The 24,101-nt window shown below is 37.2% G+C and overlaps 1 protein-coding gene across 1 annotated transcript in view; it reads left to right on the top strand.

Moving 5' to 3' along the window:
- The window catches only part of DSG2 (desmoglein 2), a 58,241-nt gene that overhangs the window by 17,130 nt on the left and 17,010 nt on the right, over positions 1-24,101 (top strand). The window contains 7 exon segments of the mRNA XM_077135716.1: positions 11,121-11,156; positions 12,019-12,153; positions 15,346-15,507; positions 15,636-15,780; positions 16,583-16,749; positions 18,729-18,866; positions 19,003-19,188. Of these exon segments, the coding sequence (XP_076991831.1) occupies positions 11,121-11,156; positions 12,019-12,153; positions 15,346-15,507; positions 15,636-15,780; positions 16,583-16,749; positions 18,729-18,866; positions 19,003-19,188 (969 nt within the window).

Raw genomic sequence — 24,101 nt, 5'->3', positions numbered from 1 at the left:
GGACCTCTGCCTGTTATTGATTTCCAACTTCATTCCACTATGACCCAAGAAAGTGTTTTGTATGAGTTCAGTCTTTTTTAATTTATTGAAACTTGATTTGTGACCCAGCATATGGTCTGTCCTTCAGAATGATCCATAAGCACTTGAGAAAAAATGTGTATCCTGCTGTTGTAGGGTGTAATGTGCTGTAAATGTCTGTTAAGTCTAGCACATTTATTCTGTTATTCAAATTCTCTGTTTCTTTATTGATCCTCTGTCTAGATGTTCTATGCACTGATGAGAGTAGGAAATTGAAGTCTCCACCTATTATGATAGAGATGTCTATTTCTCCCTTCTGTATTGTCAGTGTTTGTTTCATGTACTTTGGAGCACTCTGGCTTTGTGCATAATATTGATGATTGTTATTTCTTCTTGATGAATTGTTCCTTTTATTAATACACAGTGTCCTTCTTTGTCTTTTTTAATTATTTTACATTTGAAGTGTAATTTGTTGGATTTTAGTATAGCTACTCCTGTTCTTTTCTGATTCTTGTTTGCATGAAATATCTTTCCCAACCTTTCGTTTTCAACCTGTTTTTATCCTTGGGTTTAAAACGAGTCTCCTGTAGACACCATATAGATGGATCCTGTTTTTTAATCAGTTCTGCCAGCCTGTATCTTTTGATTGGGGAGATTAATCCATCAATATTTCATGCTATTACTGTAAAGGCTAAACAACACATTCTTAAACAACCAGTGGGTCAAGGAAGAAATTACAAGAGAAATCAGTAAAAATCTTGAGACAAATTAAAATGAAAATACAACATGTCAAAATTTATGGGATTCAGCAAAGGCAGTGTTAAGAGGGAAGTTTATTGCTTAAATGCCTGTGTTAAAAAAGAAGAAAGAGCAAAAATCAAGGTATTAACTGTTCACTTAGAAGAATTAGAGAAAGAACATCAAACAAACCCCAAAGCAAACAGAAGAAAAGATTAGAGCAGAAATAAATGAAATTGGGAACATGAAAACAATCAAGAAAATCAACAAAACCAGAAGTTTGTTCTTTGAGGAAATCAATAAAATGATGAACCCTTAGATAGGTTGACAAAAAAAATAAGAGAGGATGCAAATAAATAAAATCAGAAATGGAACAGAAGACATAACCACTGACCATTCAGAAATAAAGGAGATAATGAGAGAGTATTATGAGCAACTATATGGTAATAAACTAGACAATGTAGATGAAATAGGAAACTTCCAAGAATGGCATGAACAACCAACATTGACTCAAGAAAAAAATAGATGACCTCAACACACAAAATCACAAGAGAGTGAATCAGTCATCAGTAAATCCAAAAAAAGAAAAGTCCAGGACCAGATGGCTTCACATGTGAATTCAACCAAGCATTCAAGAAAGAATAAGTATCAATCCTGCTCAAACTCTTCAAAACAATTCAAGAGGAGAGAAAGCTACCTAACTCATTCTGTGATGCCAACATCACCGTACTACCAAAGGCAGACAAAGATAATGTAAGAAAAAAATTTACAGACCACTCTCTCTAAGGAATATTGATGCAAAAATCCTCAACAAAATACTTACAGATCAAATCCAGCTGCACATTAAAAGATGTAACCACCATGACCAAGTAGGATTTATTCCAGGTGTGCAAAGATGATTCAACATGAGAAAATCAATTAATGTAATGCACTATATTGACACATCAAGACAGAAAACCACAATTATCTCAATTAATGCAGAAAAGGCATTTGACAAAATCCAATATCCTTTCTTCATGAAAACACTTCAAAGGATAGGAATAAAAGGAAACTTCCTCAAAATGATAAAACCCAAAGCTAACATCATCCTTATTGGGGAAAGGATGAAAGCCTTTCCTCTAAGATCAGGAACAAGACAAGGATGCCCACTATCACCTCTGTTATTCAACATTGTGCAGATAGTTCTAGCCAGAGCAGTTAGACAAGAAAAAGACATAAAAGGTATATAAATTGGAAAGAAAGAAGTAAAACTCTCACTGTTTGCAGATGACATGATACTGTATGTCGAAAATCCCCCCAAAAAACTACAGCAAAACTCCTAGAGCCAATAAATGAGTACAGCAAAGTGACAGGGTACAACATCAGTACCCCAAAATCAGTAATGTTTCTGTACACTAGTAATGACAATCTGAGGAGGAAATCAAAAAAAGATTCCTATTCATAATAGCAACCAGAAGAATCAAATATTTAGATATAAATTTAACTAATGATACAAAAGAAAAGTATAAGAAAACTGTAATGATACACAGAAAACTATAAGAATTTGCCAGACGAAATCATGGAAGACCTAAATAAATGTCAGGGCAAACTGTGCTCATGGATTGGAAGACTAAATATAGTTAAGATATCATTTCTACCTAAATTAATTTATAGATTCATTGCAATACCCAACTAAATGCCAAAAACTTACACTGCAGAGATAGAAAAAACTAGCCAAATTTATTTGGAAGGGCAGGGTGCTCAAGATTATAAAAATATCTTGAGAAAGAAAAATGAAGTTGATGGTCTCACACTAGCTGACTTTAAAGCATATTATGAAGCTGCAGTGTTCTAAACAGCATGGCACTGGCATACTGACCAATGAAATTGTATAGAGTGTTCAGAAATAGACCCACTTATCTATGGAGAATTGATCTTTGATAAGGCAGTCAAGCCAGCCCACCTGGGACAGAGCAGCCTCTTCAATAAATAGTGGTTGGAAAACTGGATATCCATATGCAAAAGAATGAAAGAGGATCTATATCTCACACCCTATACAAAAATTAACTCAAAATGGATCAAAACCTAAACATTAGAGCTAAGGCCATAAAACTTTAAGAAGCCAATGTAGGGAAATATCTTATAAATCCTGTAATAGAAAGCGGTTTCTTAAATATTACACCAAAAGCACAAGTATTGAAAAAAGAAATAGATAAATAGGAACTCCTCAAAATTAAACACTTTTGTGCATCAGAGAAATTTGTCAAGAAAGTAAAAAGGTACCCTATGCAATGGGAAACAATAGTTGGAAACCACATATCAGATAAGGGCTTAGTAGCCAGAATATATAAAGAAATTCTTCAACATAACAGTAAAAAGACACACAACCTAATTAAAAGATAGGCAAAAGACATGAACAGACACTTCTCAGAAAAGGATATACAAATGGCTAAAAGGCACATGAAAAGATGTTCAACTTCACTGGTTATTAGGGAAATGCAAATCAAAACCACAATGAGATTTCATTTCACACCCACTAGTATAGCCATTATCAAAAAAACAAAGTGACAGTTGCCGAAAAGGATATGGAAAAAGAAGCATGCTTATCCACTGATGATGGAAATGTAAAATGGTACTACTGATCTGGAAGGCAGTTTGGCGGTTTCTCAGAAAGCTAATTTCTAATTCTATACTTAGAAAGCTAAGTATAGAATTGCCATATGATACCTCTGAATAGGTATGTATTCAGAGGACAAAGACACAAACAGACATATACTCACCAATGCTTATAGCAGTATTATTTACAATTTCCAAGAGATGGAAGCAGCCCAAATGTCCATCAATAGATGAGTGGATAAGCAAGCTGTTGTACATGCATACAACGGAATATTACACAGTTATAAGACAGAATAAAGTCAAAGTATCCACAACGTGGATGAACCTCGAGGACATTATGTTGAGTGAAGCTATGAAAATCAGCAGCACCCCATATAGGAACTGTTTAAAAAGTTGAAGAAGTGATCAGATTTAGAGTAGGAATATGAATGAAGCTAATAGACAGAAGTATCATAAATCAAAATACAGGGTAAAGAATGATATCATCCATATTTTAAGACTTCAACTTCTGTGTGAGACCAAAGGGAGAGATGTATAATTGGTGCAAAATTTATATTTTGGATGTGTATTACCTAATTTAACTTGTATGGCTAGCTTAATTGAACACCATAAATACCTGGAATCTTGAATAGGGTTTGAGATTTTATTGGTTTGTCCAGGTTAGTGTGTTTCCCCAATGTATCCCAGAGTAATTTGGACAGTGAATAAAGAAGTATTTGCAAAGTTCCCTTTGAGGACTGGGGAGAAAGGAGGAAATATTCAACTTCCCCATTTGGAGAATTTCTGATGTTCTCACAAGCAGTGGTGACAACCAAATCAATAGGCCGAGCCCTTGATCTTGGTATTCGTCCCTATGAAGCTTATTCCTGCAAAGGATAGGCTAAACCTACTTAGAATTAGGCCTAACAGTCACCCCCCAGAGAACCTCTTTTGTTGCTCAGATGTGGCCTTCTCTCTAAATCCACTTGGCAGATGAACTCTCTGTCCTCCCCCTACATGGGACATGACTCCCAGGGTTATAAGTCTCCCTGGCAATACGGGACAGAACTTCTGGGATGGGCCAGGACCCGGCATCAAGGGATTGAGAAAGCCTTCTTAACCTACAGGGGGATGAAAGAAATGAGACAAAATAAAGTTTCAATAACTGAGATTTCAGACAGAGTCAAGAGGTTATCCTGGAGGGTTATTCTTATGCATTATATAGATATCCCTTTTTAATTTATGGTATATTGGAGTGGCTGGAGGGAGGTACCTGAACTGTTAAGCTGTGTTCCAGTAGCCTTGATTCTTGAAGACAATTGTATAAAGATGTGACTTTTACAATGTGACTGTGTGATTGTGAAAAAACCTTGTGCCTGATGCTCCTTTTAGTCAGGGTATGAACAGATGAGTAAAAATAGTATGGATAAAAAGAAATAAACAATGGGGGGATAAGGGGTAAAAAAAAATTAGGTAGATGGAAATATTAGTAGTCAGTGAGAGGGAGGGGTGAGGGTATGGTATGTATGAGATTTTTGTCTTTATTTCTTTTTCTGGAGTGATGAAAATATTCTGAAAAGTAATTGTGGTGATGAATACACAACTATGTGATGATATTGAGCCATTGATTGTACATCATGTATGGAATGTATGTGTATGAAGATTTGTCAAGAATATATTTTTAGAAAGGGACATTATTAGGATAGATGAAAAAACTGGAATTTAGATCATAAGCTTTATATCAGTGTTAAATTTCTTAAACATGATAACTGCACTTAAGGTTGTAGTGAATATCCTTGTTCTTAGGAAATGTGCATGGCAGTATTAAGTGTTCAAGGACCGTGATATATACAACCCACACTCAGAAAATGGATCGATAAATAGATGGTTAGATGGATTGATAGATTGATGGATAGATAGAGTTATACGGCAGATGTGGCAAAATGTTAAAATTGGTGGATCTGAATATCTAGGAGATATGTAGGGGTGTTTTAGTTTCTTAGGCCACTTAAAACAAATACAGTGGAGTGGGTCAGGTTAAATAGTGAGAATTTATTCACTCATGGTTTTGAGGCCAGGAAAATGTCCAAATCAAGGCAACAAAGACTGGCTGCTAGCAATCCTTGGCTCCTCTGTCACATGGTAAGGCACATGGGTGCTATTTTTCGTCTCTCCTTACTCTTCTAGCTTTCATCGATTGATTTCGGCTACTTGCTTTCATGGCTTTCTTTTTTTCTGCTGGATTTCATTCTCTTATAAAAGACTTCATTAATAGGGTTAAGACCCATCCTGATTGAGGTGGAGCACACCTTAATTGAAATAACCTCATCAAAAGGTCCTGCTTACAGTGGAAATGAATTAAATTTTAGAACATGTGTTTTTAGGGTACATACAATTTCAAATGACCACAAGATGTATGTTGGCATTCTCTGTTTGGGGTGTGTATTAATTTTGTAACTGTACTATAAATTTTAAACTCTTTCAAAATAAATAGTTTAAAATTTAAAAAAAAAAAAAGCGTATGCTAGCCAGTTGTTGAAACTGGGTGTTGGCTACATGGGTGTTTCCTTGTAACATTCATTCCACCTTTGTGTATGTTCACATTTTTAAATAAAATATTAAAAATGAATACATCAGTGAGATAAAATATAAGAGGTTCTGTGTTCATGATATTAGCCATCAAAAGTGACAAAGCTTCTTTTGCTGACTTACTGGGGTAATAATGAATAAGGCAGGTCTTGTTTACTTTATACCTAAACTAACAATTGATATTCCACATCACACTCTTCATACAGCCTTACTACTTAGTGTGGTCTGAGAAGCCACTACTTGAGCATCATATGAGAGCTTGGTAGAAATGCAAAGTGAAAGGCTGAACTCCAGACCAATAAATTGGAATCTTCATTTTAGATCCCCAGGGATGAAATGTACATTAAAGTTTGAAAAGCCTTGTTTCGTAACCATGTGATTTTCTGCCTTTGTTAGCAGATAGCATTTAGAACGTAAATTCCAATGAAAATATTCTTATGAAAAGTTTCACTTGAGGACTATAAATTATCCCCTTTTATTTATATACCAGTGAGATATATGGTATTTGGCCAGAATGATAATATTTAATTAAAAGAACACATAATTTTTTATACGTTTTGCTAAGATCATAAGATTCTAGGGAAGAATAAAAGTTGTAAATATACAATCTAGTCAATCCCTCAATATTTTGATTGTACCAAAGGGAAGAGACTGGTGGTTAGGGATCTGGACAAGTACTATATTAAATTTTAAGAATGTTCCCTGGGTGGGCCACGGTGGCTCAGCAGGCAAGAACGCTTGTCTGCCATGCCAGAGGACCCGGGTTCAACTCCCGGTGTCTGCCCATGTTAAAAAAAAAAAAATGTTCCCTAATAGGAATCCTGGACCCAGTCACTTATGTTTCCTTTTAGTTCTTACTAACAAGGCATGCAGAGAAAAAGTAATATATATCCGGTGATTTCACTTGCTTTTCAAAGCATGCCACCCTTGAAACTGCCTAAATCTGTGGACCACAACTTTGGCATCTCAGATCATCTTGATTGGGTAAAATCTAACAGAATGAGGAAATAATATATCTGTCCATAAAATGGAAAATTGTTGATGGATGTTCATCTGTCCCCTGAAAGTCTTGTAGTAGAGGATGAAAATCCACTATCCTTGAGTTTTTATTTGAAAGAGTAAAGACAAGAACATGTATTGACAAAGGAGAGGAGGGGAAAAAAAGAAGATGACAGATCCACAGATAAAGCAGACCTTGTGGAAACTTCCACAGGAATGTGGAAAAACTGAAATAGACTGAAATTTTAGGGGGACTGAAATGCAGATAAAGGCAAGCAAGTCTGAGAAAATTTCCAAATGGAAAACAGATTACAAGGAATTAATGCATAAATGGCAGGTGGTGAGTGTTTTGAAGTTTCCTAGGCTGCCCAACTAAATGCCATGAATTAGGTTGGGTTAAACAATGACAGTTTATCTGCTTACTGTTTGAGGCTGGAAAAAAAATCCAAATCAAGGTGTCATCAAGATGATGCCTTCTTCCCAAAGATTGGCATTCTGGGACTGACTGCTAGTGGTCTTTGATCCTTAGCTTGTCACATGGCAAGAAAAATGGCAGCATCTCCTGGTCTCTCCTTTTCTTCCAGGATCCATTGATGTTCAGCCTCTGGCTTTTCTTTCACTCTCTCTAAATCTCATTCTGCTTATAAATGTTCCCAGTATTAGAATTAAGACCCATTCTGATTGAGGTGGGTCACACCTTAACTGAAGTAACCTCATCAAAAGATCCTACTTAAAATAAATGAAGTCACACCCACAGAAACTGATTAGGCTTGAGAACATGTTTTTTGGGGGTACATATAGCTTCAAACCATCATACTCCACCTTCTGGACCCCAAAAAGGCAAATTCTTTTTACATGCAAAATACATTCATTCTATCACAATATCCCGAATGACTTAAATCTTTTCAGAAACAATGCTTAGTACAAAGTCTCATCAAAATTGATTATGGATGTGATCTGTCCAGGGACACAGTTCCCTTCTGTCTGTGAACCTGTAAAATCTAGAAAACATATTATCTGTCTCCAATGTACAAAGAAAGAGCAGGCATAGGATAAACCTTTCCATTCCAGAGGGAGAAATTGGAAGGAAAACAAGGGTCATGGGTCTTAAACAATTCTGAAACCCAGCAGAATAAGCTGGACTTTTATTCTGGATTTCAAGGACTGGGCGTCATCCTTAGATCAGTGTTTTGTCCTTTGAGCCTGATTGAGCAGCATTTCCACTCTTTTCAAGTGCTTATGTAACTTGCTCTCCCCAAACACTGGGGTAAAGGCTTTCCCCTCTGTGAACATCGGGATAGTGGTCAGGCTTTCCACAAACCCCAGGGTGCAGGTCCCCCATCTCTGAGCTGTGGAGTGGACGCATTCTTCCTGTTCAACAGGGTGGAAGGCCCACCCCCTCACAGCGCAGGGGCGGGCTTGCCCTTTCCACACACATAGATGGGCCGCTCTCTTGGACCCTGGAGATCTCTTTGGTCCAGACATAGGCTTCCATGGTTCTGCCCTTGAAGTCGTTCTTTCAGTTTGTCCCTCTTCTGCCCCTTTAAGGCCAGGCTGGGAGGCATTCTGTTAATATAAATTTCACACCCCAAAAATTGTTGACTTTGCATGTAGTTCACAGGAGCCCAATACTTTACATGGAAGGCCTTTCCATAGATCCTGCCTGTGTAACTGCATTCCCTGTCCTGACTTCCCCTGAATTGGCTGACTGGTTCCATGTTCAGTTAAACCCTCACATAAAGTACTATTCTCCAGGAACTTGCTTCCCAGAAGCTCAGAATTTTCCAAACCATCATTTTCTAGTTTCTTTGTGCCCAGGAGTTCAACTCTCAGCTTATCTCTTTCCTCTCACATTTTACTATAAACTGCAAGAAAAACCAGGCCGTACTTACCATAGTTACCTTCAAAATCTCCTCAGCTAAATATCCAAGTTCATGACTCTCAAGTTCTGCCTTCCATCCAACATCAGAACTCAATTTCGCCAAGTACCTTGCCACTTGAAAACAAGGGATGCCTCTCCTCCAGTTTCCAATACTGCATTCATCGTTTTAAGTCCCCATCAGCAGTATCTTCATCATCCATATTTCTACCAACAGATCTAGGCCTTTTCTATCAAGCACCTCGCAGTTCTTCCACCCTCTACCCATTACCCAATTCCAGAGCCATTTCCACACTTTTTAGCATTTGCAATAGGAGCAAATACTGCTATTTATTCTTGTCACATGGCAAGAAAAATGGTGGTGTCTCCTGGTCTCTCCCTTTTCTTCCAGGTTCCCTTGATGATCAGCTTCTTGCTGCTCCCTCTGACTTCTCTCTCTCTCTCTCCATATATACACACATGCACACTTCATTTGCTCATGATCCAGTAAAAGGATTAAGACCCTCCTGATTGAGATGGACCACACCTTAACTAAAGTAGCCCCATCAAAAGGTCCTGTTTGCAATGAGTTCACACCCACAGGAATGGATTAAATTTAAGAACATATTCTTCTGGGGTCCAGCCTCCAGAGTGGGGATGTGAAAGCAGTAAATATAAACAATCATTTCTGTTTGGAATTAAAGTACAAGAGGGACATGGAGCAGTAGTTTGAATGTTAGCAGAAACAAGGGGGTTGTGTGTTTGTTTTAGGACAGGGAAGACCTAAACATGTGTGGTTAGCCATTGGGGAATGAAGATGAAAGGGCAAGAAACATGTTAATCGAGGGAACAAGGCCCTTGAGAAATTAAATGTGAGAGAACAAATAGAATAATTGGGAAAGAGAACATAGATAATGGTTCAATTAGAAAGAAATCAGTACATCTCTTCATTGGAGAAAGAAGGGAAGGAGAGGATCATTGAAGACACAGTTTTGCTCAAATGAAATGTGGGATCATCTAAGAGTGAGTAGATAGATGTGGTTTGTGGTGGTTGGGGGGTGACTCTGAAGTTTGGAATGCCTGTGATAGGGACACAATAAGAGAGAAAAAGAAAAGTTGGCTGAATAGTTTATGCTCTGAATGAGCACACTTATGAGAATGAAGGGATGGAATGCCTGCCTGCACAGCAAGTGTCATCCTGAGCAAACGTAAACATATGGTCACCCTAGAAAGGAGCCCACACACCTCGAGATAGAGCAGCAGTTGAAGAGCATGGGTTTGTGATGGATCCATTCAGCCACTGTGGCTTTCTCTAGCAGTGTCAGTCCAGGGTCAGATTCACAGAGAAAAGCTGTTGGATGTTCAGAGTTGGGGAAAGGTAGGGCAGAAACATCAGAGAGTCAAGAGAATAAGGAATTCCTGGCTGTCATTGACAACATCTTTATACTGTATGGCAACCGTCCACCAATACTGTTGAATAAAATCATCTGCAATGATAGAAAAATGTTCTATATCTGCACTGCCCCAAATGGTAGGCAGCAGCCACATGTGGCTTTTGAGCATTTGAAATGGGCTACTGCATCTGAGAAACTAATCTTTAATTTTAAGTCATTTAAATTTAGATCTGAATAGTCACTTCTGATTAGAGGTTACTGTATTAGACAACACAGGTTGAGATTAAGCCAGGAGAAAAGTGAAGCTAGGAAATTAATGAACTATAAAGAAAATTCAGCCAAGGTGAGAAAACAGGGTAGGAGTTTACTAGGCAGATTTCAGAGTAAAGGCAGCTGCATATGGAACAGTTGTATGTGACAATGAAGTGCACAGTGGGACGATGCTTGTACAGGATCAAAGAGCTCTGGATTGAGGAGGTTGAGAAAATGGGGAAGTCAGAAGATGGGCAGTGTTGCTGGTGGGACCCTGGGGAAGTGGGAGTGAGCTGGGGAGGTGCAGCTCATACTACAAGCCTTGAGGAAAGGGAAGTGGGTACCTGTAAACAATAAATGAACACAGGGTGAGGAGAAATGAGTAAGGGGATTACTGCTGTATCAAGAGGAGGGTTTTTGTTTTTTGAAAGGTACTAGTTTTCTGAGTTTTCTGGAGCAGGAAGTGCCTGTCAAGGAAAATATAAACTCTTCCCTGAGGTACTAGTGGTTGCCTGGAGGCGAGGAGGGAAATGAAAGTTTGTTTCCTTTTGACAAAAGCAGAATAGTAATGATGGTGAACCTTTTTTTATTTTAATGTCTGTAACACCCTAAATGGTAGGGTATTCATGAACAATCTATTTAAACTGAATTGAGTGATAAAATGTATTAAATATCAAATAAATTATTTTATTTTACAGATCTGCTTTAACTCTGGAAGTGGACTTCATTTAGAGGTAAGGAACCAAAGGATTATTTCTACCTTTTGGACTCAGAGGGTTAATTTCATGGAGGACAATGTAGATGTGCCTCACCAGATTAAAAATGCGCAGTCCCTCTCATTCCAAGTACGCAGAAACATACATCCAGGGAGGTTCAGTGCAGCAGTTTTGATAATCGAAATGTCCATTGATAAGAGAATAGTGATGTGTGCTACATGGAAAAAGTCTGTAATAAAGTGTTGAATGAAAACTCAAGAGGCAGAATGAGATATATGGGGTAATTCCATTTCTGTAAGGGAAAAAACTTTTATACATGTGTGTATGTATTTGCAACTGTGTGATCCTAACAAGACCCTAAAAGATAGTCATAAAAGTGTTAACATTGACTACTCTCTGAAGTATGAATGAAAAGGTAGAAAGGTTTTTACATTTTTACGTTATAAACTTTGATGTCAAAGATTTTTAAAATGAATTTTATAGCTGTATGTTTATTTATATCTATAATAAACATAATTCTGTTAAATAATAGTATTTTAAATGATAAACCACCACAGAAAAATGAAATTTTATCTTGTTAGTGCAAAAAAGTAATTTGCCACTTTTGTAAGATCACTAAATTACTCTTTCACCTTTTCAGTTCTTCACTCTGGGAAATATTTTCTTACTGTTTAAAACAAAACTGTACTGCTTTACAACTTTGAATGCCTATAGAGTTTGCTAGACTCTATACATTTCCTCTTTGAAAATAAAGCCTGTTAAAAATTTAAAAACTTATACCTAAAAATTTGCATAAGTTTTTCAAAGTTTTAGTAAATTACAGGATATCCTACAGTATTTTGATTCCTTTTTGTTTGTTTGAAATATTTTAATGTTTTAGGCCTTAAACACAGGAAATGAAAATAAGTTGCTTCCTAAACATACTCACTTGGTCCGGCAAAAGCGGGCCTGGATCACGGCCCCTGTGGCTCTTCGGGAGGGAGAGGATCTGTCCAGAAAGAATCCGATTGCCAAGGTTTGTCAAAAAAAGCAACATGAACTAGATGCATACGATTACAGTATAGTTAAAGGACTTTTATGTTCACTTTTAAAATTTAAGAAAAAATATTTATTGTACTTACTGAATTTTTAGATTTTCGGTATGCATTTGAAGATTAACAGAGCTTAATTTTTAGCAGAGAATGCCAACTCTAAGATCCTCTTCCTAGGGCGGTGCCACGGTGGCTCAGTGGCAGAGTTCTCACCTGCCATGCCAGAGACCTGGGTTCGATTCCTGGAGCCTGCCCATGTGGAAAAAAAAGAAGGTCCTCTTCCCTGTTCTGGAAGATGCAGCATCATTGGAGAAAATCTGTATGCCTTTGGCTTTTGATCTAACAGAGAATTAAGGGATCTGTCACTGGTTTAATCTTTTATTAACACTGAGAGTGTTACAATACGAGAGAATGGTATCATAAGAAATAGTTTTCAAAATGAAAAGAAATGAATGTCTGTTATGCAGGTGACCATACATCTGGCTTGTCTGAGATAGTCCTGCTTTATTTCTGGTGTCCTGGCTTCATGATTAATAGCTCCACCCCCCTACACGCACACCCATTTTTATAATAAATTATATAGTGAAACTACTAATATGCATCTGAAACTTAACATGTACAAACATGAACTCTTGACTTGTCCCCTAAATCTGTTCTCCATATGTTCTGCCTATTTTAGTAAATGGCAATGTAGTTCTGTCCAGTTTTTCAAGGCAAAAACTCAGCAAATACCAACAATACCCCCCAAAATACATTCCACATCTGCCCACTTCTCCGCAACCCCACTGCTACCCTCTAGTCCAAATCATTGTCATCTCTGATTTGCATTACCAAAAACCTCTACCCTGGTCTCCCTACTTTCACTCTTGCCAACCCCCACCCCCACCCTATCACTGTCCGTTCTCCGGAAAGGAGCCATAGTGATTTTTTGAAAAGACAAATAAAAGCATATTCACCCCCTTGAGTGACATCCTTTCAATAACTTCCCACTGCAGTGGAAAAATAAACTCCTTATCCTGTCCTACAAGGGCCTACACAGTTTCATAACCCTGGCCTCACCTCTGACCTCAGCTCCTATCACTGCCCATCCCCTACTCTGCTATGTCCCCAAAACTGACCACACTTACCAAGCTCATTCCAGCCTGCCACTCTTTGCCCTTTCTGTTCCCTGGGCCTGAAATCTTCTAGCCCGGATAATTAATTGACAGTTGCTTCCTCGTATCATCAGGTTTCTGCCCCAGGGTCCCCTTCTTCTAAAATAAGTCCCTCACCACCGTTTCACTCTATGCCCTTACTCTGTTTCAGTACAGTTTATAGCACATTCCACTACCGAATGTTATGATGGACATTGTCTGCTTAGTGTGTCTCTTCCTTAGTAGAGTGTAAGCTCCGTGAGGACAGGGGCGTGGCCCTCAGAGTCACAGCTGCATCCCCTGAGCCTGAATGATGCCAGCATGCAATAGGTACTCGATAAGCAGCTGTGTAAATGAATAAATGTTCACGTCTAAGTTTTAACTTTAGCTTTCCAATCTTATAAACATCATATATATAGAGCTCCTTTAAAGGAAGTAATGGCTATGCAATAGAGAATATTTTTTTTTCTAGCAACATTTTTTTAATATTAGTTTCTTGAAAGCCTTCTAAAATCCTGATACCTAAGTATGGTTTTACTTAATGTATGAATACATGCAAAAAAGCTTTTCTGTTTTATTTTGTTCCATTTTTTGAGATATCAGAATTGGTATATCTGAATCTTTCTTAAGTTTCCTTAAAATACATTGATTCTTTGTGGCTTAATAAATGTTAGCTGTTTTTCTTACTAATTTTATTGACATAAATTGTTGAGAGTAAAATTTACATGAAAAGCAAAAGATCTTTTTAAATTTCCCCAGCTTTTTAGATTCTCTACCTAAAGGTAATACCATCAACAGTTTAGTATCTACCAGTCCTTTTAAAATGCAATTGTATGTATATACTTATGTACTCTTACCTGCTTAATGTGTATAGACAAAGCAACTTTTATAATGTGTATAGACAAAGCACAGGTTTTTTTTTAATGTAAGTGAGATTATATAGTGCCTATCACCAATACATAAAAAAGTTATAGTAGTCTTTATAAATATGCTATATATATACCTGTAAATACACATACATATACACATATGTGTGTGTGTGTGTGTGTGTGTGTGTGTAAGCACTTGGCACAAAAAGGAGCCTGAAGCACAGACAGACAGACAGAAGTTCAGTGGAAAGTAATCATGGGACTGCCTCAGGTTTGCCATTCCCCCCCAGCAGCACAGCTGGTGTAGCAGGAGGTTGGAGGCCCCACGTGCTGTTCCCTTGGTTATTCTCAGCAGCAGCCCCCTACCCACAGTGCAGGGTGGGAAACTGCAGAAAGAATGTGTGGTGAGCCTGACATTTCAGAACAAAGAACTGGCTAGGTTGGGGCAGAAGGTGATGGCTTCATTGATAAACAAAGGAAGAAATTGAGCAACTAATAGGGAACCACAGAGAAACATTCACTAATGAAGAATTAGAGCTGTGGATAAATTGTTTATAGACAATTAAGATGATACCCACAGAAAAATCCACAAGTTAGAAGCATTATTTTTTTTTTTTTTTTTTTTTTTTTAACATGGGCAGGCACCGGAAAACGAACCCGGGTCCTTGGGCATGGCAGGCAAGCATTCTTACCTGCTGAGCCACCGTAGAAGCATTATTAAACTGCTGAAGCTTTCCAAGGAAGGAAAGCACTTGAGTATTTTAATCCTTCTATGGAAGGATACCTTATTTGTACTTTCCAGGCAATAAAATGGATTTATGAGGATGATTTTTACTATATCTAAGGTATCTGCCCCTCCCTCCTAGAGGTACCCCAACTATATCTTAATTTTCACAGTTACCTTAAGAAGTAGTTGCTATGATCCTCTCCATTTTACTCATAAGAAAACCAAGGCACAGAGATAAGTAACTATGCCAGCGTCACATCACAAGTGTGGGGTCAAGGCAGGAGTAGAACAGGTCCTCTGATACCAGCACCTTTGCTCTTGAGTGCTCGTGCTGGGCTCCTTCTCCTATTAGCAGTAAGACGACTTCAGGAGCAAATTTTCCATTAAAAATATTTACATATAGGTTACAGAGGGTTTAAATTGAGGTGTTTGTTATTTTTATGTTAGATACATTCTGATATTGCAGAAGAAAGAAGACTAAAAGTCACATACAAATACACTGGAAAAGGGATCACGGAGCCACCTTTTGGTGTGTTTGACTTCAATAAAGACACCGGAGAATTGAATGTGACCAGCATTCTTGATCGAGAAGAAACACCAGATTTTCTGGTAAAAAGAACACTCTTTGCATTAATCAGTTTACAGATTTTCTTTGGTAACAATTATGATTCATTATGCTTTGATATTATGGCAGTAATCTTAGCTTTAATCTTTTCTTATGTATGTCCTGATTTCAGCTAAAAGGTTATGCTTTGGATGAAAAAGGAAACAACCTGGAAAGACCATTAGAATTACGAATTAAAGTTCTTGATGTCAACGACAATGAGCCAGTGTTCACACAGGATGTCTTTGTTGGGTCTGTTGAAGAGTTGAGTGCAGAACGTAAGATTCTGTTATTTTTATGAATGAACATCCAAGGTCATTTTATTCCCATTGTGTGTCTGAACAACAAATCTCATATCTTAATAGAAGCTGAGTATTGCGCACAAGAGACATAATAATCAACCTATTGCTTCAGGTTTAAAACTGCTTTCCTTGTCGTAAGTTCAAAAGACTTTATTTGGCATCTTCTTTCCCCTAGAATAGATATGGTTGCTTGATATGACAGGTAAATTCTCTATAGCATCTACTCAACTACTCTGCCCAATAGTAGGAAAGCAGTCACAGACAATGCATAAATAAATGGGCAAAAACAGTTTGCTGGCCAGATTTGGCCAAGTGGCTGTAGTTTGCTGACTTCTGAATTATTTTATTTTTACTGTAAGGTTCATTGTCAGTTTGTTCAATGGCATGCTTTTTGTGAAGACTCACAAAAGAGATTTCTTTTGCTCATAATCTAAAGAGTATTTATACTTCTCCTGATTTATTTGTGTTTTGGTAAATATCAGACTCATGTAGCTGCCCATGCTTCTTTCTTTGTACTAGAAAGATTATAAACAACTTTGCAGTCCTCTTATAGCAGGTTTTAGGACTTCATCCTTCAGATTCATGCACTAATCTCAATTTTGTCTTCATCTTCCATTCGCACTGATCTAGTTAATTTTTTTTTATCTTCTTAAATTGTAAGTGATTTTGGTAAGCACCTGAAATCCTTTTTGGACAAGCTGAAATTATAAATAAAATAATATTTGTATGTATTCTTAAAGTTGAGTTGCATTTTGAACCCATTTATTTCTAATATCAGAAACATTTGTGATGAAAATCAATGCAACCGATGCAGATGAGCCCAATACTCTGAATTCTAAAATTTCCTATAGAATCGTACCTCAGGAGCCTGCTTATCCTCCAGTGTTCTACCTAAACAAAGAGACAGGAGAGATTTATACGACACATATGACCTTGGACAGAGAGGTAAAGTAATATTTTTATGTCACCTGCCTTTGAAGCTCTCCACTTTAGTTTCCTGTTTCTCCTCTCTATTTTATTTCCTTTCTAATCTTTCTGCTTTATTCTGAAATCCTCATTCCTAGGAAAACACTTAAAATAATCCCTCTTTAGGGCTGTGAGGTCCCACACGGTAGTCATTTAGCCACACATGGCTTTTGAGCACTTGAAATGTAGCTGGACCAAATTGAGAGGCATACACTGTAAGTGTAAAACACATGCCAGATTTGGAAAGCATACTATGAAAAAAAGAAAGAAAAACAGCTCATTAATTTTTATGTTGCTCACTTGTTGAAATGATATTTTACAGTGAGTTAAATTTTAAAAATTCTTTAAAATTAATATCACCCATTTCTTTTTATTTCTTGTAATGTGGCTACTGAGAAACTTGAAATTACATATGGATAGCACTGTTCAAAGGCCTCTCCAGTCAGAATTCTGTTTGCTAGAGAATGCTAAAGCAGCGTTCTTCAATTCGTGTTTCTATAATGAAATATTAGGGGTCTCCTCCACTGCTAATACATATACAAAAGTGGGGGGAGTGTTCATAATAGGAGTCCTAGTTAAGATAATAAAAATACTTGCAGGGCGGGCCTCAGGGGTTCAGTGGCAGAATTCTCGCCTGCCATGCCAGAGACCCGGGTTCGATTCCTGGTGCCTGGCCATGCAAAAAAAAAAAAAAAAAGAAAATACTTGTAAAAGAATTATTGTAAATCCAAAGTTGGAGGAGAAATTGAGTAGATTTCTAGAAAGACTCCAGACATTCTCTCAAATGTAAATCAAAATAAAATTTTAGATGAAAAGGGGAGATAAAAGATAAAGATGCTACATACATAAAGATTTTAACAGTGTACATGGACAAAATGTTAATGATGTGAAGAACTTCCTATTGGGGTCTTTATAAGATTAAAAAATATTATAAGTCCCAAATTTCTTCTCTACACCTTTTCACTTAAAAATGAATGGAAAAATTATTTGGAATTCATGTGATTTTTTTAAAAAGCTGCTGTCCCTGAAGTGTGAAAAGTTTAGCTCATAATAACAGCTATACCTGAGCACTTACGTGTACTAGGTATTTTTCTAAGCCCTTTTCATGGATGAACACATTTAATCCACATAGGAACCCTATGAGGCAGATCCAATTATTATCCGCATTTGACAAATAAGGAAAGTGAGGGTCATAGGGATTAAGTGTGTGCTCGTCATACAACTCAAGAGTGACAGTGCCAGAATTGGAACCCAGGCAGCGTGACTCCAGGGCCTCGGCTCCCCTAACTTTAGCTGAGTGCTCGGCCCCACACGAGGCTCCCCGTGCTTGCCGCTGGTTGCCCAGCTCCAGCTGTGTTGAACAGAGCACTAGCTAAGGGAGCATGTGGAAGGGAAGAGTTTCCTTTTGAGTGGCTTCCGAACTTTCATTCTCTAGGACACAGTCATGCTTTAAGGACTATGTCTCTCAGGATGTCTGGGCAAAGTTTAACAAGTTTTGCCTTCATTGGGCAGATTTTCTTGGAGACTGGGTTTTCCCAGCTTCACTTTTAGCTGAGGCTAAAGAGTAAGACAGAAAGAACCAGTTCGTAAAATCCCACCATCACTTCTGGCGTATAATAAACTACATTTTCAGGAGTACTCCTTGGTCCAGAGACTCTTTTCTTTCAGTTTTTTTTTTAATGTCCACAGACTTTTTAAAGGTATCGTCTTCTTATATCACCAATGACATACCTAAGAATTCAGTTGTCAACAACTCTTCAAGGCCTATTCTGCCCTTCTTTAAAAGCTCTCACTGCAAATAAATAGTATCATCACATGAATAGCAGCAGATGAAACTTATTTGTGACTGAAATATACCGCGGCCCATTCCCTTGCTGATAATATGAGCTAAAACCAGAAAGATAAGTTTCAGAGAGACTCATTTTCACCCCATTTGGATATTTTTCATTCCTCTATAGGAACACAGCAGCTATACTTTGACAGTAGAAGCAAGAGACGGCAATGGACAAGTTACAGATAAACCAGTAAAACAAGCTCAAGTTCAGATTCATATTTTAGATGTCAATGACAATATACCTGAAGTGGAAAAAGAAACGGTAACTATTATTTTATAATAAATGTACCTATTCATATTTTAGTCCTAACTAAAAATACATCACTTAAACTTGTATTATATTAAAGTATACATGAAGAGGACAAATTTTTAAAAATTCCTGTATTCATGTTTTGCAGTATGAAGGAATGGTTCAAGAAAATCAAGCCAATGTAGAAGTTATGCGTATAAAGGTGTCTGATGCAGACGAAATAGGCTCTGATAATTGGTTAGCAAATTTTACATTTGTATCAGGAAATGAAGGAGGTTATTTCCATATAGAAACTGATGCTAAAACTAATGAAGGGATTATGACCTTAATTAAGGTAAGTATTTGGAGTTCAAAACTGGCATGGGGGCGGGCCGCGGTGGCTCAGCGGGCAAAGTGCTTGCCTGCTATGCCGGAGGACCTCGGTTCGATTCCCGGCCCCAGCCCATGTAACAAATACGGAGAAACAGAATACAATAAAACAAGAAAATGTTTCCCTTTCTTCCTTCCTTCCTTCCTTCTATCCTTCCTTCCTTCTCTCTGTCTTTCCTTTAAAAAAAAAAAAAAAAAACTGGCATGGAAGAAGTTGGTACAGGGGAAGAAACTAATGTTTTTTGAGTTTGAAATTTTACAAGTCCTTTACGTAATTAACTGGCCCCACAATTATTTGAGATGGGACCATCCTGTTCTGCTCAAGTCCTGTGGTCAGTTAGTAAGTCTTCACACTGCAATTCTAACTTGGGTTTGCCTCATTCCAAGACCCATACTCTTTCCACAGCAACAACCTATTCATTTAGATTCACCAAGATGATCCCTCTCATATTATGGCCACACTTGCAGAAATCATCCCTTCTTTCTTTAGTGAAGTCATTTTTAAGATGGTCCTAATCGGAAGCCTCTAATAGTGGCAAGACAACGCAACCCATTCCTGACCCTAGCACTCCTACATCATGACCTCTTGCCTCTACTACATGTCCCTGACCCCTTAATGCCTCATATTTGCTCCACTTAACAGTAGACCACCCTTACTAATTAAAAATAAAAGTTGTGATAACTTGATAAAGCTCTAATCCAATTGTCCTGATACTTACAAGTGCCTAACAATTATCTACTAGGGTACATCCCCAAAATGCAGATTCCTGGGCCCCGCAGCCAAAAGCCTGATTTGTAGGGGCTCAGGAACTTGCCTTTTTAACAAACTTCATAATTGATTCTAATATAAGTAGTCTTAGGGTCATATTTTGAATTGCAGTGTTTTACATCTTGTGCTTAATTGAATTGAACTAAGGAAAAATTGAATTAGACTTATTAAGCATAGGGTCTTAAATATTCAAGACTCATAACCTCACAGAAATTTTTTAATTTTATTTTTTTAATATTTTTATGGAGATATCTTCACATACATATAGTCCATCCAAAGTATACAATCAGTAGCTCACAATATCATCACACAGCTGTCAAGAATTTTTAAAACAAAATGCACAAGATGGATTATAATTTCATAGAATAAGTAAGGAAGAATCTGATGTATTTTTAAACGGCATATAGTAGAATTACCTTAGCATATCTTAAATAAAATGCAAAGCAATAGCTTTCAAAATACTATTTCATTAAGTCAGAATCAGACAAAAATTTATTCCAGAAGTTTTCAAATTTTTACAAAAATTTAATATACAACAGACTTGATAAAGTAATGATGAAAAAAGAAATAATGATATAAATGTAAAATAGAATTGAGAATTAACTTGGGGTTTCATGGTAATAATTATGGACATCATTTAGTGATAGACTTCTGCATGCATTTAAACTACCTTTTCAAAAGCAGAGGAAAATAGAATAACATTACCTCATGTTTAAAGGAAGACCATTTATGATGATTGAATAAATGGATAATCTCATCAGAGACAAAATAGATTTGTTTATATAAAAATAAGCATAATTTTTAGTCATCACATATAGGTGCAAACATATTGGGAGTTTAGATACAAAAGGCAGTAACACATAAGGAGAAGCAATTGTGGTGATGAATGATAAAGGTACTAGGAATAGAAGTATCTCTTTATGTTACAGTTCCACAAAAAAGGGATATAGTCATTTCTACCAAGAGGGACACAGACAAAATTTAATAAAATTAGAATTACCATGAAAGCAACAGATTAAGAAAATTATCTAAATTCAAGAAATGCTTTCAAATTATAAGGGCAATAATCAGATTCCATAAAAGGAAGTTAGACGACCAAATTTCAAAAATAGACAAAAGATTTTAATAGACATGCCACCCAAAGAAGATATACAGGTGACCAATATGCACATGAAAATGAAGCTCAACATCATTAGTCATTAAAGAAAATGCAAATTAAACCCACTATGGAATACCGCTGAATACCCACTCGAATAGCTCTAATCAAAAAGATTGACATCAAGTACTGGAAAAAATATAGCATATTTGGAACCCATATATATATGTTGCTGGTGGGAATGTAAAATGGTACAGTCTGTTTCACAATTTTTTTTTAAAGTTAAATATAGAATAGTTACCCTATGAACCAACAATTTTGCTCCTAGGTATCCACCAGTGAAAAATAAGAGCATATGTCTGTACAAAAGCATATATACAAATGTTCATAGCAGCATTATTCATAATAGACCAACTAGTAAGACCTCAAATGTCCATCAAAAGTTAATAAACAGGGCGGGCCACGGTGGCTCAGCAGGCAAGAATGATTGCCTGCCATGCCAGAGGACCTGGGTTCAATTCCCGGTGCCTGCCCATGTTAAAAAAAAAAAAGGTTAATAAGCAAAATGTGATATATCCATATAATGGAATACTACTTAACAACAAAAAAGGATGAAGTACTGACACATGCTACAACATGGATGAACTCAAAAGTATTATACTAAGGTTTCTCGCCTTTCTTATCTTCTTTGCGAGTGTGCCCACATGTCTTTTCACATGTGTTCTCAAGAAATTTCCTGCCTGCTTAGCAAAAAAAAATTATGCTAAGTAAAAGAAGCCAAACAGAAAATATTGCATGGGATATTAATGACTCCATTTATATGAAATTCCTAGAGAAGGCAAAACTATAAAGATAGAAAGTAGAGCAGTGGTTACCTGAGGCTAGGGTTGTGAGTTAGGATATACTGCAAGCAGGCATGAGGAAGCTTTCTTGGGGTGATGGAAGTATTCTAAAACAGGAATGTAATGATAGTTGCAAAACTATAAATTTACTTAAAATCGTTATGCTTCACACCAAATGAGTGGATTTTATTGCATGTAAATTATACCTTAATAAAGCTGTCAAAGATAATGAACAGGTATTTTTTAATGTGGAAATCAACATAGTAAATCACGTGGGAAAAATCCACATCTTTACTTGCAATTAACAAATAACTTTAAAATTGTCAATGCTATTGAAAATAGCATAAATGAAAGAATAAAATATGTTGACAGAGTTGTAGAAAATGAAGGTATGAGTACATACATACGTTGATAGTGATGCTGAAAATTTTTCCATTCCCTTGGGTGTATTACAGCTATTTATAAGAAGCACCCAGAAAAACGTTTTTTATGGTTGCATTACCTAGCTCATTTTTACATTGGCTTGTTACTTTCATGGTCCTTGAATGCTACTAACAGGGCTGAAAGATTTTATTTCATATGCGGCATATGTGATGCCATTGAAACAAGCTATGTTAATTGCAAGAGGAACTTAAAAACAAAAGTAACTTTCAGAAAGACTTTACAATCACAAAGTTAATGTCCATTTATGCTGTTATAGCCATCACATAAAAAGGGGAACAAAAGTCATTATCCATCCTGAACCCCACAGAAAGGAAAATGAAATTATAATAAATCATCAAAAAAAGAAAAAACATTCATGAACAGCTTACATTAAATATGTAAGCATATTTAATATATTTGAAGCTATACTAAAGAAATGAGCCAAAATTATAATGGGGTTCTAAAATGAGAACCTGGGTGTTTTAGTTGTCTGGTTGACAGAGCAAAAAACATGCAGTGGGTTGGCTTAAGCCTTGGGAATTTATTAAAAGCTCACAGTTATGAGGTTAATAGAAATCCAAATCAAGGCAATGCTTTCTTCCCAGAGACTGGCATTGGCTCTTGGTCCTGGGCGTCTCTGTCACGTGGCAATGCACATGGCAGCCTCTCCTGGCCTCTCCCTTCTCTTCCAGGTTCCATTGATGTTCAGCTTCTGTCTGCTCCCTCTGTGGCTTCCTATCTGTCTGAATTTCATTCTCCTTATAAAGAACTCCAGTAATAATATTTAGACCCACCCTGATTGAGTTGAGCCATACCTCAAGTGAAGTAACCTCATCAGAAGGTCCTACTTAAAATGGGTTCACATCCACAGGAATAAATTAAGTTTAAGGACATGTTTTTCTGGGATATCACCACACTCGGACACTAGAAATAAAATGCAACAGGAACGAAATATACTCTGGGTAGGTGTTTTAGTTTGCTAAAGCTGCCAGAATGCAGTATACCAGAAATGGAATAGCTTTTTTAAAGGGGATTTTTTAAGTTACAAGTGTACAGTTCTCAGATCATAAAAATGTCCAAACTAAGGCATCCAGAGAAAGATACCTTGAAGAAAGGCCAGTGTTTGTCATTTGGAAAGGCACATGGTTGGCGTCTGCTGGTCCTGCTCCCAGTTGTGTTGCTTTGTGCTGCTTATTCCAGTGACTTCCTCTCTAAGCATTTGTGGACCTTCACTTCGCTTCTCCAGGACAAAACTCTGGTTCTGGCTTGCTTAGTATCTCATGGGAAGGCAGTTTGGCCATGTCTGCTGGGCTCTACATCTTCAAATGTCTGTGTCTAGGCATCTTCGCTCTCTGTAAGCACTCCAAGCATTTCCAAATGCCTGTGTCTGCACTTCCTCTAAAAATCTTCCCCTGTGTCAGCTCTTTTAAGGACTCCAGTAAACTAATTAAGACACTTGAATGGAGACAGTCCAATGGTGGCTCAGTGGCAGGAATTCTCGCCTGCCAAGCTAGAGACCCAGTTTTGATTCCCGGAGACTGCCCATGCCAAAAAAGAAAAAAAAAAAAGACACTTGAATGGGCATAATAGCATCTCCATCTAATCTAAAGGTCACACCCACTGTTGGTTGTGTCACATCTCCATGCAAACAACCTAATCAAATGATCCCACCCTACAATAATAACCAGGATTAAAGAACATGGGTGCCCTCACAAATGTGGATTAGGATTGAAAGAACATGGCTTTTT

This window comes from Tamandua tetradactyla, chromosome 18, assembly GCF_023851605.1.
Source record: "Tamandua tetradactyla isolate mTamTet1 chromosome 18, mTamTet1.pri, whole genome shotgun sequence".
Lineage (NCBI taxonomy): Eukaryota > Metazoa > Chordata > Mammalia > Pilosa > Myrmecophagidae > Tamandua > Tamandua tetradactyla.
This window is presented reverse-complemented; position numbering and strand designations above follow the sequence as displayed.